The sequence below is a fragment of the Rattus norvegicus genome, chromosome 4, assembly GCF_021556685.1.
Source record: "Rattus norvegicus strain SHRSP/BbbUtx chromosome 4, alternate assembly SHRSP_T2T, whole genome shotgun sequence".
NCBI lineage: Eukaryota > Metazoa > Chordata > Mammalia > Rodentia > Muridae > Rattus > Rattus norvegicus.
Window position 1 is genome coordinate 162,578,644 of NC_141537.1, and position 18,900 is coordinate 162,597,543.

The 18,900-nt window shown below is 46.2% G+C and overlaps 1 protein-coding gene across 1 annotated transcript in view; it reads right to left on the bottom strand.

Moving 5' to 3' along the window:
• Window positions 1-18,900, bottom strand: part of Prmt8 (protein arginine methyltransferase 8) — an 81,339-nt gene that overhangs the window by 15,800 nt on the left and 46,639 nt on the right. Inside the window, 2 exon segments of the mRNA NM_001271385.1 lie at window positions 6,376-6,463; window positions 7,014-7,156. Coding sequence (NP_001258314.1) covers window positions 6,376-6,463; window positions 7,014-7,156 — 231 coding nt within the window.

Consider the following 18,900-nt stretch of genomic DNA (forward strand, 5'->3'; position numbering starts at 1 on the left):
TGTGTGCCAGGGTAAAAACATGTGAGCACGCAAAGTTCTCCCTGACAAGACAGAGCCTGAGCAGGGGTTCTGGTCACTGGCAAGCTGGATTTCACTTATCTGTTTATTCTGAGGGGTTTAGAAATGCTTTGAAGTAGAGATGCTTTTGTCTAAAACCTTATTAACTATAAATTTTCTTTTAGTGTTCATCACACAAATGGGGCCTCAGGGAACTCGGGTCCCTGTATGTGTTGAAGAGAGTGGGTGTGGAAGAGGGAGGTGCGGAATGGCCAGTGAAAGAACTGCTGTTCTTTTCCAAGGTACACAAAGATCTCTGGGGTGGGGGAAGCAGTCAGGGAGAACAATCATTTCCCAGAGGGTGAGCGCTGGTGAGCTCCTGCCTGCAGGGAAGATGCCAGTCATGGCCAATTCAATCACCAGAGGCTGGTGCCAAACTTGAGACCCACATTGTGGGGGTTGGGGAGGCAACTCATCTGGTAGAGTGTTTGCCTGGCACAAGGAAGCCTTGGGTTCCATTGCCAGCACTGCATAAAACTAAGTGTGATGGTAACACACCTCTGATCCTAGCCCTCACGGGTAGAGGTGGGAGACCCAATAGTTCAAGGTCAGCCTTGGTTCTATAGTGAGTTTGAAGCCAGCCTGATTACATGAAACTCTGTCTTCAAAATATATATATATATAGATGATAGATAGATAGATAGATAGATGATAGATAGATAGATAGATAGATAGATAGATAGATAGATAGATAGATAATAGGTAGGTAGATAGATGATGCCTAGGTGGATGGATGGATGGATGAGTAGATAGATAGATAGATAGATAGATAGATAGATGACTGATAGATGATAGATAGGTAAGTAGGTAGATAGGTAGATGATGGATGGGTGGATGGATGGATAGAGAGATAGGTAGGTAGGAAGATAGGTAGGTAGATGGGTAGATGGATGGATAGATGGATGGATTGGATGGGCAGGTGAGTAGATGGATAGATAGATTGACACATACATACATACATACATACATACATACATACATACATACAAACATCACATTGTAGGGAAAATCCATCCAGTGGGCAGCAGGGTAGACCTCACAGAAGACCACCCTAGAGAATCTAGAGACAGCTACCCATCCTCTTCCCAGATGACACATAACATACTGAGACACCCTGCCTTAGGTTTAACCCCCTCCATGAAGAAACCCATAGCTGTGCACATGTTCTTTCAGTCCCTCCAGGAAACCTTCTACACAGGTGGTCCACAAAAACCCTGGAGATGGCATGGGTGGTTGATAGCCTGGGTGTCTGGAATTCAAACCTGAGCTCTTCCACTTATCTGTTGTGTAACTTTACATAAGCACGAAGCCTCACTCAGCCTCGGTCTCTTTTTCTTTAAAATGAAGCTGTCAGTGATAATCCACCAGGGCCCTTATGAGCATTGATGGCTTCCTATATGCAAAGTACCAGAGACAGTGCCAGAAGCAAAGCTAGACCTAGACATGTGGCAGTCCTCATGATGTGGTTTGAACACCAAGATGGGAAGCTCTTGCTGCTTCTTGCTTCTCTATCTCTAATCTTAAGTGTAAAAGGAAGGGTTTGGTTTAGTGATTGTGTGTTCTGGAATCATCTGTAATGCTTTTTAAAGTGTAAAGCCTGGGCTAGGACTAGACCTACTGGACCAGGACCTCTAGATGGGAGACTCAAGATTTTCATAGACATGAGAAACTTTCATGCTGGTTGATCTTTTGAGGTCTTTTCAAGTCCTGAAGCCATGAACTTAAGAGCTCATGTCCTGTTTGAATCCTCTTCCAGCTACTGTGGGCCCTTCTATGTCCTTGGCCCCCACAACATCTGGCACAGCTCGGGCCCGCAGCTGGCGTCTTTCAAGCTGAAGGTATTCACAAATGGAATACTACCTTTCCTAGCAGCTTGGTTCCCTAGTTACCTCTACTGGGGCCAAATAATGTCTTATGTCCCAGATAGACTGTTTTACTCCAGCTATTTGGTGACAGAGCACCCAGCAATTTTAGAGATGCCCTTTTGGGTTGGGGGGAGTCTGCTGTCCATTCGTTTTCCACCAGCCTCTCTTAACAAAGGTGAAAGCAGAGATGAGAGGAAGTGAATCAGGTGTGTTGATTTGCTATCGAGAGGATATATGGTCTGTTGAAGTGCAGCCGTTGACTATCTAAGTAACATTAGAGGAGCTTATGAATCTTTTGTTGATAGGTTGACACTTATTCTGAAACAGACCGTGGTACACCATCATAACAAATGCTATTAAGGTAACAATATCTAAGCCCCTGACCACAGGCCCCTGACTGAAGCCCCTATTCCAAAAGCCTGTCAGAGGAAAAGCCCTCTTTGTTGGGTATAACTCTCTCCCATCTCTCCGTGTTGCTGTTTAACACACGGTGCCCAGCGTCAGTGAAGACTTACAAGACAATGAAAAGATAATATCCAAAGGGAATGACTAGGTCAGGTCCAGCTATAGCTAAAGTGCTCTAATTGCCCAGGCAACAGAGACTGTCACATAACTATAACAAACAGGCTAAGGAATCCCGAGAGGAAGGGAAAGGGTATGCAATAGATGATAGAAAACTTTATCACTGAGAGGGAAACATAAAGGCCAATGAAATTCTTTAAACCAGAATCATGCAGTCAGAGAAGACATCCTGTCATGATCTTGTTAGTGGAATGGATGAACACATTGAGGAAATAATCAATAAACCTGAAACTGGTTCAGTAAAAATAACCCAAACTTAAGCACTGTAAGAAAAAAAAAATCCAGCATCCACAGTATAATGTCAAACACATTTGTAATGAAACTCCCTGAAGGTGAGAATGATCAGACAGAAAAAAAGAACCATTCATTTGTATGGATGATTTCCAGATATGGTAATCAACCTGCAGACCCAAGCATTGTGCAATAACCCCAATCAGGACGCATGCAAGGAACAACACGCCCAGACAAATCAAAGGAAAACTGGAGAGAGGGAGAGAGGGGAGGAGTGGGAGGAGAGAGAGAGAGAGAGAGAGAGAGAGAGAGAGAGAGAGAGAGAGAGAGAGAGACCTAAAAAAATACACATGTGCACACACACAAAGAGATAATGTCTGAAAAAGAAACAGAAATGCACACCCTTGATAAGCAAACAGAATACTCATTGGATAGCATAGCAGTTACCCCTCCTCTTTCTCTGATGGCAAAGGCCTGAGTTTCTCTGTGAGGGCTGAAGGCCAGGGCTGCTGGCTCAGAATGCCTCCAGGAGCCAAGGGTACCTGAAGCTCCATTTACAGCCTCTCTAGGCAGAATGGAAGGTGTTTATACTATCCTCATGCATGTTAGGCTGCCAGGAGCAAAGCAAACAATGGGGGGAATTTCCTCACATAGAAAGGTATAGATCCAAGAGCAGAGCTCTGGATGGAGGGAGTAAAGAGTGGAAAAACCAAATAGTCCTCCCCAGACCTTCCAAGAGAGTTCATGCTTCAGCCCTCCAGCCACAGCGTGGCTGCCTCTACACCAGTTCAGGCGCCCCACCCTTTGGCCTTCCACTGGCTGGAGTATTGGGTGGTTTGTGCCAGGAATGAGATGGAATAGTGACCCAAGTTTGAGGCTCCATATGTCTCTGCAGTGGGGGACTGTTTTCTCTGATTGCTCTTCTTCCAGATTCAAGCACAGTCTGTATATTCTTCTAATTGGTTATTACTTGTTTTATCCAATTAAACATGAAGACCCCAAGCCAGGACTCTCTCTGCCAGCTTCCCCCTTTAGCTAGTCAATAAACTAAGGGTTGGACCTGTATTTTGTTGTATGTACATGGCTAAGAAAGGGGAGGAGACAGGGAGAGGGGGAGAGAGGAAAGGAGGAAATGGAGAGGAGATGGGGGAAAAGCTTTCAACCTCAACAGTCTACTTTCTGTAGGGCTGGGTAAACCCCACTCTTCCAACCCATGTTCACACTGTTCCTTGTGGTTCTTGGGGCAATTGAAACTTGCTGATAACTGTTCCCTTGGTAACCAGCAACCGAAAACTGTTGTTTAAAAACACATTTCTGTAAATGGGCCTCTTTTCTTTACCTAAAAAAAATGTATTTTAAAAATTAAAAAAAAAGTAAGAAAATTAGCTGTACCCTAAGTAAAGTATAAATGTAAGACTCTTGTTCATTGGGGACTTAGGATTTTGTTGATGTTTGTTGTTGCCTTTGTTTCTTTTCTTGTGGTGCTGGTGGCTGAAATTAGGTAAGTACTCTGCCACAAAACTACAGTCAACCTTTAAAAAAAGAACTCCAAAGTAAACACTTTACAAGGGAAAAAATGGGGCCTGATTCTTGGTTTTGTTCATTAGTTGTCAGCTTTTGTTTGATTGGTCATTAATTCATTTGTTTTTCTCTTTTCCAGAACTGTAAACCTAGTGGTAGGGACTGCAAGAATAAATTACATGTTCTCCAGTTCTGGGCTGGCCCTAAGTGGCAGCCACTGTCCCTTCCTCTGGTGGGTTCAGAATGGCTCTTTGCAATGTGCCTGCTCCAACTGGTTCCAACTGTGCCTGCTCCCAACTGCTTCCAGGGAGGGAAAGGGGAGGCGGTAAATTTGTTCTGGAAAATAGAAGGCAGCTCCATAAAGAGCAGTCCTAGGAGCACAATAAATATTTAAGTAGATGTGAGTGAAGAATATGTTTGAATGTTCTCTCTACATGCTGCACAGAACAATTACGACTCACAAGCCCCAAAATGTAGCTCCAGCCTGATCTGCATTTGTTTTACACATATACTTGACCACTGTTGACCTCTCAGTAGCTTCTTCAGTCTTTGATGGGAAGATGTGTGGCCTAGATTTCAAGCCACCAGAGGCCAGCAGGCTTGGGAGAGCCCAGAACAGAATAAGAGATGCTGGGTTACTCCTTCAAAGGCTATACCTGGCCTATTCCTTCACACAGAATATGTATTCCGATTTAGTCCTTGTGAATCACTGAGATTGACGACATCACCTCTCAAAGTCAGGGAACTAGTTCAAGGTTACTCAGTCAGAAAATGGCAAAGCTCACATTTAAAATCCTTGGTTTGGCAGGTGTCAAAACATTCACCCCAAGGCATCCCACATCTTTTAAATTTCGTTCAGAGACTGCTGTCCTCCTTTCTTGGGGTCAAATATAAGAAATGACAGTGACCTAGAAGGTTTCCAAGGCATGGCCACTCCTTCATTTCTGCCCTCTGAACTTTGACTCTAATCTTTGGCCCTTAGACTTTCAGCTTCCAGAAGGGTGTGTGAATAGACTGTGAAGCATTCGCAGCCAGCCTGTAGGCAGGAGAACCCAGACAAACTGGCTTATGCATCTTAGACCTCCTCTTGCTTCTGACTTCAATGCTAGTGTGCTGGTGCGTTGAAAGGGCTCTTTGCTCCTCTGTCATGTGCAGTTCCTGGTGACGTGGTCACATCTCACCTGACAGAAATATACTGAGTAACATTCCACCAAATACCAGGGCCATGTCACTATGAAATATACTCTTTAAAATGAAATAGAGTAAAAATAGTCTTTTACAACCAGACAAAATATTGGCAAGGATTATTAAAATTTGTTTTGCTTTGAGACAGGGCCTGTAGCTCAGGCTGGCATTGCACTTGAGATAATCCTTCTTCCTCAGCCAAATGCTGAGATTACAGGAATGAGCTACCTATCACATCTGCTTCTTTTGTTAGGGGGAGAAGCATGGGGGTCTTGCTATATAGTTAGGCAAGCTTCGAACTTGTGATGTTTCCATCGCAGCCTTCTGAATGCTGGGCTATAGGCATGTACCACCACACATGAAAGAAAGAAGATGCTATTCTAACTTGTAAGACATAATGGATACATATTTACATATGAGTATACACACACACACACACACACACACACACACACACACACACACACATCTGATTGATTGGAAGTTTCTGCTCCTCCCCCTATCTCATGTATTCTTAAAGGGAACTCAGAAAAGAATCCATATTTTACGTAACGTGATGAGGGATCAAGGTGAATTTGACCAAAATGACTCTCACTGAGGCATGATTCAAAATGATTGGCTCAATGGGAGATATGCCATGTCTAGCTGCACATTCCTCCTGTCCTGCTGTTCTCATGATTCCTACTGCCCAGTGCCGCACTCCATTCTCACCACCAAGACGATTTATCAGTTACATTGTTTGAGTATTCTCTGCAGACCTTGTGCCCTTGGGAACAGAGAGGACTCCAGAGAGGACTCCAGAAAGGGTCCTAGAAAAACTCTTCTTTGACATGGACTGTCCACCCTGAAGTTTTTCTCACCACCCCTGCCCCCCCCCCCCGTTTCCCACCCAGTACCCAGTGGAAGTTCAAAACAAACCTGGAATATGACTTACAGTGGATTTTGAAGTCCTTGTACTGTCTGTCTTCAATTGCTACCACGTACAAAGCTGCCCGGTCTGGAAACATGAGCCCTCCAGGTTTCTGTTGATGAATTGTGGGGAAATGGGTCTCGTAATCTATTCACCTGACAAAGACATCACATTTTGAACTGCACATAGAATCACCGGATGAGCACCCCCTTGCCAGCATTTCTCACTCTGTGGACTGACAGCGTCGCTGGACATGGCAGGAACATTCCACGTTTATTTGAAGTGGGGAGAATCTGAGGGGTCAGGGAAGCTAAAAGGGCAAGTGACATATAGGTGGCAAATTGAAAGGGGGCAGAAAAGCAGCCTTGTGTCTCGGAGAAGCCAAGGCTAACTCCTGGCACTCTAGCAGTCTTACCAAATGAGTCTCTGCTCTAACCAGCGAGGACAAAGTAAGACCTTGCTATATTGTACATTCTGATAGATGGGCATGGTGGGCCAGAGTTGATCGCTCAGTCCCCTGAAGCATTTGTGCTTTGAAGAGAGAGCCCCAAGACAGGTGATCCCCTAACCCATTCCTCTCTGAAGTTATCATATTTCTCCAGGTTGGAAGCTACTGGAAATGTGGCAAGATAGCCACCGGAGTGAGCACGCGGATCACTTACCAACCACTTGTCCCTGGCAAAGATCACGGTGTTGAGCATGGACTCGTAGAACAGACAGTAGCCCATCCACTCGCTGATGATGATGTCCACCTTCTCCACTGGCAGCTCCACCTCCTCCACTTTGCCCTTAAATATGGTAATGACTAGAAAACAAGAGCCCAGAGCTGTGCTGTGTGTGCGAGGACCCAGCTACTGCTTTTAGGATGTGACTTACCTCCTCAACCAGAGGAATTTACTCAGTCATTGAAAACAGGCTAAGCTCTTTGAAAGCTTCTTGAGTGTACCCCCTCAACAAAGGTACTGGATGGTAACTCTGCATCTGACTCTAGGCTAAGCCTCCAGGATACACCACGTCGCGCAGCCTGCCTTAGGCAGTAAGCACATTACCATCCTCCTTTCTCTTACGTCTAAGGAAACTGAGGTCTCGAGATGAGATGGTGGCAGTAGAAACAGAGTCCGAGTCTGATGGAATGAGACTTTAACTTCCCTGCAGTGCACACCTCTGCTCCATGACAGGTGATCATGAGGACTCAGCCCCAAACTGGGGAAAGGATGCTGTGCGCGTTGCTCTTGCGTCTGCACACAGCCACGGTCCCGCGCTCAGCGGGTGCCCACCTCATGTCTGTGAGGGAAGCAAACTGGTGTTTTGACAAGACCACCGTGGATTCAGCAGACAGAGAAACTCGGGATTAAATGCTCTGGGTCTTCTAATTAGCTGTCTGCTTTTACACACTTGACCATGCAAGGCCAATGCAAATCCCTAAAGAATACCAAAGAGCATGAGGGCTCTGTCGGGGCTGGTGTGTTAAGATTAAGCAACACGTCGAAGTGCCAGGCCTGTAGCTGAGGCTCAGCAGAAGGCACGGCAGACACATTACTTATTTAAAAATGGAGAGAGGAGAGAAAGAGGGATAGGGCCTCTGTGAAAAGTGACTTCCAATCCCATTGCAGCAAGAGAGTGATCTTAGTTGGGCTTTCAATCAGTGGACACAGGACCCATGATTTTTGTATTCTTTGATGCACACATGGAGGGAAAACACAACCATAGTGTGTGCTGTAGCACTGGAGGGGTGTTGTGTCAATTGCCTGGTCCCTTCTGAATATTTCCCCTGAAGGGCCACACCTCGAAGCTCTCAAACCCTCCTTCTGTGACAGCCCCTGGGGAAAAAAAATCACAGAATACCCAAGCTTTGCTAACAGAACCGAACAGAAGCCCAGACCTCAGAGCCACGGAACAAATAGACCATGTTTGTCTGGAATCCAAGGCAGTTTCTACTGAAGACTCCTCTATAGCAAAAGGCAGAGAGCCAGGGCCACTGAGTAGTGTCTTCAGAGTTGAGGGTGCTATCAGCAGCCTAATGGTAGCTCCCTCGCCCTCGTGGTTAACCAAGGCTCAATCAGACTTTATAAAGTGTCCAACATTACTTACTCGCAGCTATCCACCCTCACCGCCCACCAGGGATGCCTGTGTCCCTTACCTGGTCACCACTTGTGACCTCATCCCCAAGAAGGAAGAACAAAGTAAAGCCAGACTGCCCTAAAAATTTTGCAACAAGTGGGAGAGTCAAGTGTTAAGCCTGTGATTCTTTGGCATCTTGAGATCACAACAAAAGAATTTAGCTAAAAGAAGAACCCGTGGCACACCTTGAGGATTCCCAAAGGGACAGAGTTAAGAGCCCACACAGTTCCTAACTTACTTCTCACTGAGAAAGAGCCGCCATGCACACTCACAGCCTTCTGTCTGACATCAGCTTGCAAAGCCTGGCTTAGTTTGCTTTGTCCACAGTTTTACACTGTTGAACAGCCTTCCTTTTTGTTTTTCTGTTTACACATACGCTAAGGCCCTTCTCTCCTGTTTATCTGCAGGGGTAAAGCTTTGGATCCTTTGTTACCTTGTAATAGGGCATGGCCTCCATATGGCCAAGGATGATACCACTTCTGCCTCTGGGATTTATAGCCCCACTCTGCTGCTTAATGCAAGTTTTTACCTAGGATGACCTCGGAGATGCTTAAAGAAGGAAATTACTTAAGGAAGAAAGGGTTTACTTTGGGCTCATGGTTTGAGGACACACAGACTATTGACAGGGAAACCATGGTGGCAAGGAACATGAGGCAGCCTGTTCTGCTGCATCTGCACTCAGGAATCAGAGAGATGAACTGGTTCTTAGTTTACTTCCTATCTTTATTCAGTCCTGAATTCTATCCCATAGGATGATGGATATCCCATGGTTAATATGGGTCTTCCCATACTGATTACTTTAATATAGAAACTCCCTCATAGACTTGCCCAGAAATTATCTCCTAAGTCAAGTAGACAGTATTAATCATCACCCATGTGTGTCTGTATGCATGTATATAGTAAATGCATTGTCTATCTATCTATCTATCTATCTATCTATCTATCTATCTATCTATCTATCTACTTACCTACCTAAGTTATCTACTTAGCTATTGTAACCCACGATGAACAGAATATAGTAGCTAATGAATTAGAAGGCCAACACAGGGAACAGGGAAGGAACTCCAGAAATATTCCACACACATGTGCCTATCGGGCTAGAATAAAACCACACACCCTCTGCTTCCCATAGCTGCAGCATCAACGTGACTGGATTTGGAATCAGCATGGAGCTACCTCCGGGTGTGTCTGTGAAGATGCTTCCAGAAAGATTTAACTGAAGAGGGAAGCCCCACCGGAATATTGCCAGTTGTGTTGTAGGACTGGGTTCCCTGATAGTCCAAAGGGAGAATGAACACCATCATTCATCTCCCTCTGCTTCCCGCCTACAGAGGCAACATGGTCTGATGTGTTATGTCACCACCAGGCCTTCCCAGTCAGGATGGAAGTTACTCTCAAACTGTGAGCCAAAAACTCGCTGCTCCTTAAGGTCAGGGACTTTTGTCACGGCCCTGAGAAAGTAACCAGACCCATATACAGTTCACCAGAGACACTCTAGATGTCCAGAGCCAACACCTGTGACATCCGTATTCAGCATCACCTGCCGCAAGATGTGGCCTACTGGGACCGGGCACATGTCAGTGGCTTGGGGGACTACTGGTTCTCACTAAGCATGAGGCTAGCTCATGGGGCTGTGTAGGCACGCATACAAAGCTCTGCTGCCCTTGTGCCCAGAGAGGCTCCTTGTGGGGTAGAAGCAGGAACCCAAGGCTCTGAACAGCTGTGGAACCCCTTGCCCAGTCTGGACCCCCCATCACCAGGACGGCATAAGTTCAAGGTGGCTTTGAGGTCACTATCCGGAGCTGTGTTCCCAGGCAGGCCATAAGTATGATGGAAAGTTTGTTCGACTAGCTGCGACAGGACCCCGGCTCATAAATTCTACAGTGATTAATCACAGCTAAGTGTACCGTGGGGAGCCATCGGCTCTAACTTGGGAGCTTTTACCCTGTGGCTTCAGTTGGAAAATTAGAAAACCAGAATTTAGTTTAGTTGTTGTTGATTTTAATGGGGTCTCTCTCTCTCTCTCTCTCTCTCTCTCTCTCTCTCTCTCACATTTTCTCTCCCTCTTTTTTTATTTGAGTGGTTATTTACAAAATAAACTAGACCAGCCTAATCTGGTTTGGGATTTCAATGTCTCCATCAAAATCAGATGCCCCAGTAAAGCCTGAAGTTCATGGCCTGCCATTTAATTTTATTTTAATTATCCATTTAATTCTATTTTTATTTACTTTATTTACTTACTGTTTGTTTGGGTTTTTGTTTTTGTTTGTTTGTTTGTTTGTTTTTGTTTTATTGAGATAGTATCACATACCGTAGCCCAGGCTGGCCTGAAATTCACTATGTGTTCTTTACTAGCCTCAAACCTAGTCCTAGGTTCTACGGAACCTTCAGCGTGAGCCTCGTAAGTGCTAGAGTATTCGCATGAGCCATCATGCCAATCCAAGAGCTAATTCTGTCCCATAGAAAAGTGAACAATAAGGTCACATTCTCCAGGACAGAAAACCCGTCGTGAGTCACAAAGTCCCCCACATCTGTCACTGTATCCACAACAAAATCCCTGTTCGTTCTCTCCATGCACTTTGCTTAGTCTCCTGGTTTTGGTGACACCTAGAGTCACCACACCACCATTCTCTTTAGTCATGACCCCCATGACCCCCTCACCTAGTTGCCTATTTTAGCTCCTGTTTCTAATGTCTAGCAGGGGGCATGTGACTCTCCACAAACATTCTAAACTTCTTACACGGGTGGGTAGATGAGTAAACAACTAAAAACAAACAAAAATAAAAGATCTATAAACAAGTCCTAATTATAACGGTAAAAAAAATTATCTGTACTTGGAAAGTGGCTTGAAGAGTGACTTCCTGTGTGTTATTGACTTAGCCATCCTCCTGGAGACAAGGTGGCTGCTTTCATCTGCCTACTAAGAGAACTGGGGTCTAGAAGAGTCACGTTGTAGACCCCAAACCTGTCCCGCTGAGTCACCGGAGCAGCTCACGCAGCCTCAGTGGGGATCCTGCCCCTACCTAGTGAATGTGTGCAATCATTTCCGACCTCCTACCACCTGTGACGGTTGTGCACATGGAGGAGGTACGTGAGAGACGGAGAGGAGAAGAGGGAAGCACGGTCTTGTCCTCACAGCTCCTCGTGGAAGCAAAGGAAGGGCAGGCCCAGCAATGGCAGGCAGCGAGGCTTGGCCAGAGCTACTAATCTTCCTCATCAGCAACCCATACTTTCCCTCTGTGCCCTGTGTTCTGCAGGGCCCAGGTACCCAGCAAGTCTCTCTCACGGAATCGGGGCCTGCACACTACAGGCTACTGGTGATAGAGAAAGAAACCATCAGAATCTCTATCTGCTTATCCAGTGGCACTGTACCAAACAGACTCCATTGAAATGGCACAGGTAGGTCCAAATCCCTATCCCGCTGAGAGCAGGGAGCCTGAGATTCCATGCCTCCCCCAGGGCGAGCTTCCTATCCTAGTCAAATCTGGGTCTTGGGGGACCAGTCTGCTCAACTTGGACTCCTAGACCTGTTAGCTTTAGCCACAGGCCTGTTTATTTTTATTTTTATTTTTTTACTGAAGGCAGCCTCTGCCATGTATCCTACCAGAAGTGTATTAACGCTCTTTCCATCAAAGATATCTGAGGACTCCTCCCTACCCCAAGCCATCCCTGAACACTGAGAAGCATTGGCGTGCTCTAGCCTGCTTAACACTTAGCCTACTGGGCAAGGGTAGGTGACCTTGCAAGCCTGGCCCACATGGTTATTAAAAAAGAAATGATACCGGGCAGAATGGCTTCTGCTGGACTCAGTTGTCCAGAAGAACACACACACACACACACACACACACACACACACACACACACACACACAGAGTCTCACACACACACACACCACACACAGTCTCTCTCTCTCTCTCTCTCTCTCTCTCTCTCTCTCTCTCTCTCTCTCTCTCACACACACACACAGAGAGAGAGAGAGAGAGAGAGAGAGAGAGAGAGAGAGAGAGTCTCATTCTCACCCTATAACCAGGCCAGAAGCCAACAAAAGAGAGGAAAAAAAAAGTTCCTCACCACAGGAGATTTACACAGATGACCTTCTGCCACTGAATGTTTTTTTTTATCCACAGATTGGGCCACCCGGGAACAAAGATTTGAAAGTCAAGTGGTGTCTGGGCTGAGCACAGATGTTGTTGTCTTTATTCCTTAGGCAGCATCGTATAGCAACTATTTACATAGCGTTTCCATGGTGTTAGCTGTTCTAAGGCATGTGGAGAGGATTTAGAGTATGTAGAGAATAGGCACAAGAAACATTCGAAATCTACACAGTACAGATACTATGCTATTTTATTAAGGGGACTTGCACATGCTTGGCTCTTAGTATCCTCAGGGGGGTCCCAGAACTAATCCTTCATGGACATTGAGGGGCAATGCCCCGATATAAAATGCTTGTCCTGTCCCCACAGAATGGCTGGCCTCTGCTCTAAATCCGTCAAGTCCCTGCCTCAAAGCCTTCTCTTCAGAAAACTATTCCTTTACTGATAGTGTTTATAAATGCTGAACAGATCCGAGGGAGAGCGAGGAGAGGGGGCAGTTGGGAGAAAAGGGAGATGGGTGTTGGGAGTTTAGGAGACAATGTATCTATCTGCTAATGCCTAGGATGTAAACCTTTCTGCTGAAGCTCACTGGGTACAGGAGACCATTCAGGGCAGGGTTGAGAGAAGCAAGTGCAAGACCGAAAGACTGGCTCTCTCTAGCAAGCGGGGAGCTGCTCCCACACGCCTCCATGATGGTTCGTGCTAAAGCATGTGGGGCCCCAGCTGCCTTGCCTGTTCTCTCTAAGCACATTCACTTCTAATTACGCAGTAGCCTTTGTTCACTGCTTTTGTGACCATGCATCTTTGTGAGGCTAGAAGCTTCGTGACAGCAGTGACTTTTTGTTTTCCCAGTCACGTGTCGAACTCCTGTAATACCTAGCATGGGGCCTGGCATATGGGACAATAATGCTCGAAAGGCCGAATCAATAAAATTACTAATGGATCATTTCGCTGCAGTTAGGAAAAGGAGATCGCCCGGAGCTTCAGGTACAGGTTCATTCAAAACAGTTTTACGTGATTAATCTCATTTCTTCTTTGGACAGCATCATTTGTCAAGTTAATAAATGAAATGATAATAATAACAACGGCTAACAGGAACTGGCTGCCGCCTGCCCACCAGCGCTGTTCTGTTCCGTACTGTGCTAGAGATACTGGACTGAATCTCCAAGGAGCCAAAGCGTGGTCCTTAGAACTTCGCAGTACGGGTTGTGAAAACACACAAGGACCAATTTCAAGCCACGGAAGTGACTGCATCCTTTTCCTCAGACCTGCCGACTATGTCTCATGGCCCTGCAGGCTCACATAAAGAACCACCACGAACTGCACAGTAACCACCAGGTCTCCACAGCGACACCGTGAGGTCTGAGTCACCATGGTTCCCATTTCACAGAAGAAGAAACTGAGGCACACACAGTAACTCATCTTAGGTAACTAGCTGCATTGGCCCAGATGGATGTGAGCCAGGAGTGGCCCCATACAGTGTCCCAAGATGGAGAAAAGGCAAGCGTCAGCTCAAAGTTATCCTAGTGGAGTGACAGATTTTCGTGCAGGTTTACAAGCAGCCTGCCATTCCAGAGCTGACCGCTGTGCGCATGACTGTAGGCATCTTGCAAAGACTTCCACAGTCACCACAGGATGTTACTGAACACGCCGCTAGTGTGCTGCTGGGAGCCAGGACCCCAGGCAAGGAACAAATGAGAGAATCTTTGTGGTGAAGACTTAATTGAACAACCCGGATGTTTAAATGAATATGAAGTAGGTCTCTCAGGCTTCCACCTGAGAGTACACCAGGTAGTTAAAGGTTTGGTGACAACACCTTCCAGCAGCCTTTGGGGAGACTATGTCCACACATGGCCATCTAGCTCCCACTAGGAGCAACTTAATATGGAATCTGCCAGTGGGGCCAGTGGGAACTACCATGCACAGTGTGTCTGGCCCAGAAGAAAGGGGCTCAGCCAAGGCCCAGTGAAGCATAGTCAGGGAGAAACTAGGAGAATAACCTGGGCTTGTGGGAGCGGGGACGACTCTTCGGCAGTGTGGTCCAAGAGAAGAGGAACAGAACGTCAGGAGAGCAGTAAGGAGGCAGAATCCACTTCAGTGGAGAGATGCTTTCTGATGAACAGAGCAGTCCAGGTGCCTGGCAGTGAGTTTTTGTCAGTGGAGTCACCCCGAGACTATGCAAGTTCCTGTCATGGAACTGACTTGCAATTACACAGTATCAGTTTGAATAACACACAGCTAACCTTTTGTGAGTACCTAATCTATGAAAGGTCCTGTGCTGGACGCTGGACCTCACAATCTCAAGCTATGCCTTGGGTGTTACCTGCTCTATAGAGCAGTCACTCTTCATTGTGCAGTGTCACGGCAGAGTCCTTCAGGGTTGGATTACAGAGACCCCTGTGTCCCCTGCCACTGTAGTGTCAGCTACCCTAAGATCCCGTCCATCTGACACATGCAGCCTTAGGCATATGCCCAAGGTGAAGAAAACAGAGGTATCTTTGGTTTTCTGGAGAGCAAACGGATTACACCTTTCTGGTCTGTTTACAGAATCGCACAACTTTAACCCCTGCCCTGTTGCCAAGCTTTACAAGGGAGGGGGCTTTCAGCAGCCTTTCTTTGGCCCCTCCTCCTCCACTCCCCACCCCACCCCCCGTTTCTGTCGAGGAGGAAATAATAGTTGCTGGTGTTTAAGTCAGAGAAAAGTGGCTGAAACAGGCACGAGCCACGTGTGGATCGAGTCACGTGAAGGTGGCCCCGTCTGTGCAAGTGGCTTTCAGTAGGTGTGTGTCTTCATGTGAATAAACCCACCCCAGGGGCCCCCCGCGGAAGTGGAGAGGGAGCAGGTATTTTGTGTGCTTGTTGTTATTTATGGCCCACCGCCCACACTGCCGACACTCATACAACTGGTGACGGCGGCATGTCTAACTCATCTCCATGGAAGCGCTCACGCAGTCAAGCTGTCCTCTGTCGAGGACACATGCCAAGGCTGAGTAAGCTGGTTCAGGGGATGTGGCCTGCTTGGTGATGTCGCCAGCCCCACCCACCTGTTCTAACTTGTAGAGAAGAAGAAATGAAGGCCACTAGGCCTGGGGCTCCCTTGTTGGTACAGTGTATTTGGGTGGGCAGGCCTGAGATATAAGGATGACTAGGGGGGTGGGTGTTGGTGACAGTGGTCTAGCCTTCACAGGCCTTTGCTTCAGTAAAGCATGAGACCAAAAGGAACCAAGTATGATCCTTAAAAATCCAGGGCATGAAATGAATGGGCTGGGGCTGAGCAAACTAGATGTCCATGCTGGGGAGTGGGGAATAAGGAGAGGAAGGGGAATGGGGAGGGGGAAAGGAGAGGAATAGATGCTGCAGGGCACAGCATGGGAAGGGAAAGTCAGGAGAGAATGGCCCAGCCTGGCCATCCAACACCAAGTTGCGAGAGGATGACATTCCTCAGAGGAGCATGCTGGGTGCGGCAATGGTACTTCAGGGTGGAAGATGCCCCCTTTAAGGCAGAGGATGAGGGTCCAGCACAGGGGGGCCAAGTGACAAAACATGCACATGAATCAGGAGGCTGATGACTCATAGAGATTGGTTACATGCGGGAGGAGTGATCCTGTAAGCCAATATGTCAATAACAGGACTGTGGCTTTTCAATGTCAGAGGAAGGAGGTCTGGATATAAAAAGGGGGAAATGGAGGGTGGATTCATGGGGCTGGGTTAGCAGTGGAGGAGTCACATGAGTTTAGCTTCAGCAGTGGATGAAGACTGTGATAGCAATGAGTATTGTATATGTGTGTATACATATACACATACATGCGTGCACACATATACACATACTCACACAATACACACACATACACACATAGCACACACACAACGCATACATGTATATATATCATATATACACACATGCAACATACACCACACACCTAGCACACACACAACGCATACATGTATATATATACCATATATATACACACATGCAACATACACCACACACATATATAAATCACATGCAGGCATGCACATACATATACATGTATGCACATACATATATCACATCATACTTTGTGTCCCAGATCTCTACCCTGAGAGACCCTGACACCCTAAAGCTGAGAACATGTCCCATCCCTTCTTAGTTTCTGGTTACTATTGGACCTTGGAGAAATGGCCAATTGAAGAATAGAGGCAGATGAAGTGCAAGATGAGCCGTAACAGCTGGAGCTAAGAAATCGGAATCTAGGGAAAAAGGGGAAAGTACACAGGGGCCAGACATAAGATGCCCTCAGAAACCCAGTCAGGGCTGGTTGGAGTATTGAAGTACTGATAGCCAGATAAAACCCACCAAGCACAGTATGGATGGGCAGTAAAAGTGTTATAATTAATAAGTAAAATTATGAATAATTATAAGAAGTGATAACAAGATGATAGATGGTGGGCAAACAGATCGATGGTAGAAATGGATGAGAGATGATTGATAGATGATAAATGATAGCCATAGACAGCGTAGATAATGTATATAAAATGTATATAAAATATTAGAAGATAGGTATACATGGTAGATGAAAGATACATGGTGGAGATGGGTGATAATAGAAAATAGACACATGATAGAGATGAGAGATAGATGATAGATATGATAGATGATAGATTAGATAGATAGATAGATACATACATACATACATAGATACATACAAAGATAGATATATAGATAAATAGATACATAGATAAGTAGATAGATACATAGATAGATAGATAGATACATACATACATACATAGATATGTAGATACATAGATAGATGATAGATACATAGATAGATACATAGATAGATGATAGATACATAGGTAAATAGGTAGATGTGGAGAGACAGAGTGACAGAGAGATAGATGTAACACATGGAGAATGGAATGTTTACAGGATTTCAAAGTACCTCCCCCAGAACTAACTTGCTTCAAAATATATTGTGAAAATTACAAGAAGAGAAATTAGTTCAGCCACCAGCAAAATAAAAAAAAAGTTCAGGGGGAAAAACAGACCACGGAGGTTGAGTCACATGCATACAAGGAAGTCTACAGAGGGATGGCCTAAACACAGTGGAAGGCCCCTGGGGCCGAGGGATGACCCAGGATCCCTCACAGTAAATCTGATTCTGTCTACACTCACCCCTGTTCCCACTTCCAGGACTGTGGAGTACAGAAAGAAGATTTCAGGCCAGTGTTCTGACCCCTCCCTCTTTGTCCCCACCTCTCCTTACCCTACTGTCCACATCTGTTAACAGGAAGCTGGGAGGAATCATTTGCCTGTTTAGAAGGATGGAGAAGGGACTGAGGGGGACCTGGAAATGGCAGGCTGTGTCACCCAGACACAAAGAGTGTGGCCTGGTCCTCAACCCCACCTCACTCCCATACATAGAGAAGATACCTGTCCTCCCTCTGTCCAGGTCAAGTGCTTTTCAGAAGAGACCTGTTCCCATCCCTGCTGAGGAAGCTAGAAGATGTTAGATATCTAGCCAGAGGTCAGAGGTCAGAAGTCAATATTCGCCCTGCTCAGTTTGAGGGCATTGCTCATAGCCATAACAGCTACTGCCCATACAGTGCCCCAGCCTTGTGCCTGTCACCAACACCCTCCCCTCCCTTCACTCTGCTTCCTTCTTTACCCAGCTAGATACTGCTACAGCTTGAAAATGGCTGATGTGCCCCCACCAAAGCCCATGTATCAAAGACTTGATCTCCAGGGTAGCATTAATTAAGGTGGTGGGCCCTTTAAGGGGTGGAGTCAAGTGCGACATCCTCAGGACATTGAAAGCATAGGCTACTTCTCTTGAAGACAGAAAAGAAAGAAACCTGGCCTCCCCAAGCACCCTTCCCCTCTGCTTCTTGTCTTATTTTACCTCTAAAACAGAACTACAAGCTTCGTCATAAATAGTTGCTGTCCAGTATTTTATTCCAGAAACAAAAGCTGACAAAGCCACACTACGTCACCAGTTTATTGTCATTGGTTTCTGGAGCCTCCCTCACTGCTGGCTGCTGTGTCTTCTCATCAAAGCCAGGCTGCCTCCAGCACCACACAGACAAGCCAGTGAGTGCGAAAAGAGAAAAGCCACAGAACAATGAGAGCTGGGCCCTCTGCACAGCGGGGGTCCACAGCTCACTAAGAGAATAGCACATTTCCCAGCAGTCCTCACAACCCCAGAGAGCCCTCAGAAGGGCCCCCAGCCTTGCTTTTCTCCCTTCCCTACCTCCCTATCTTTTATGCAGAAGACTGCATTCACATCGCAGAACGAATGGAAATAACAAACTAGAGGCCTTGGGCCACCAACCATTTCTATCTAGATGACCCCAT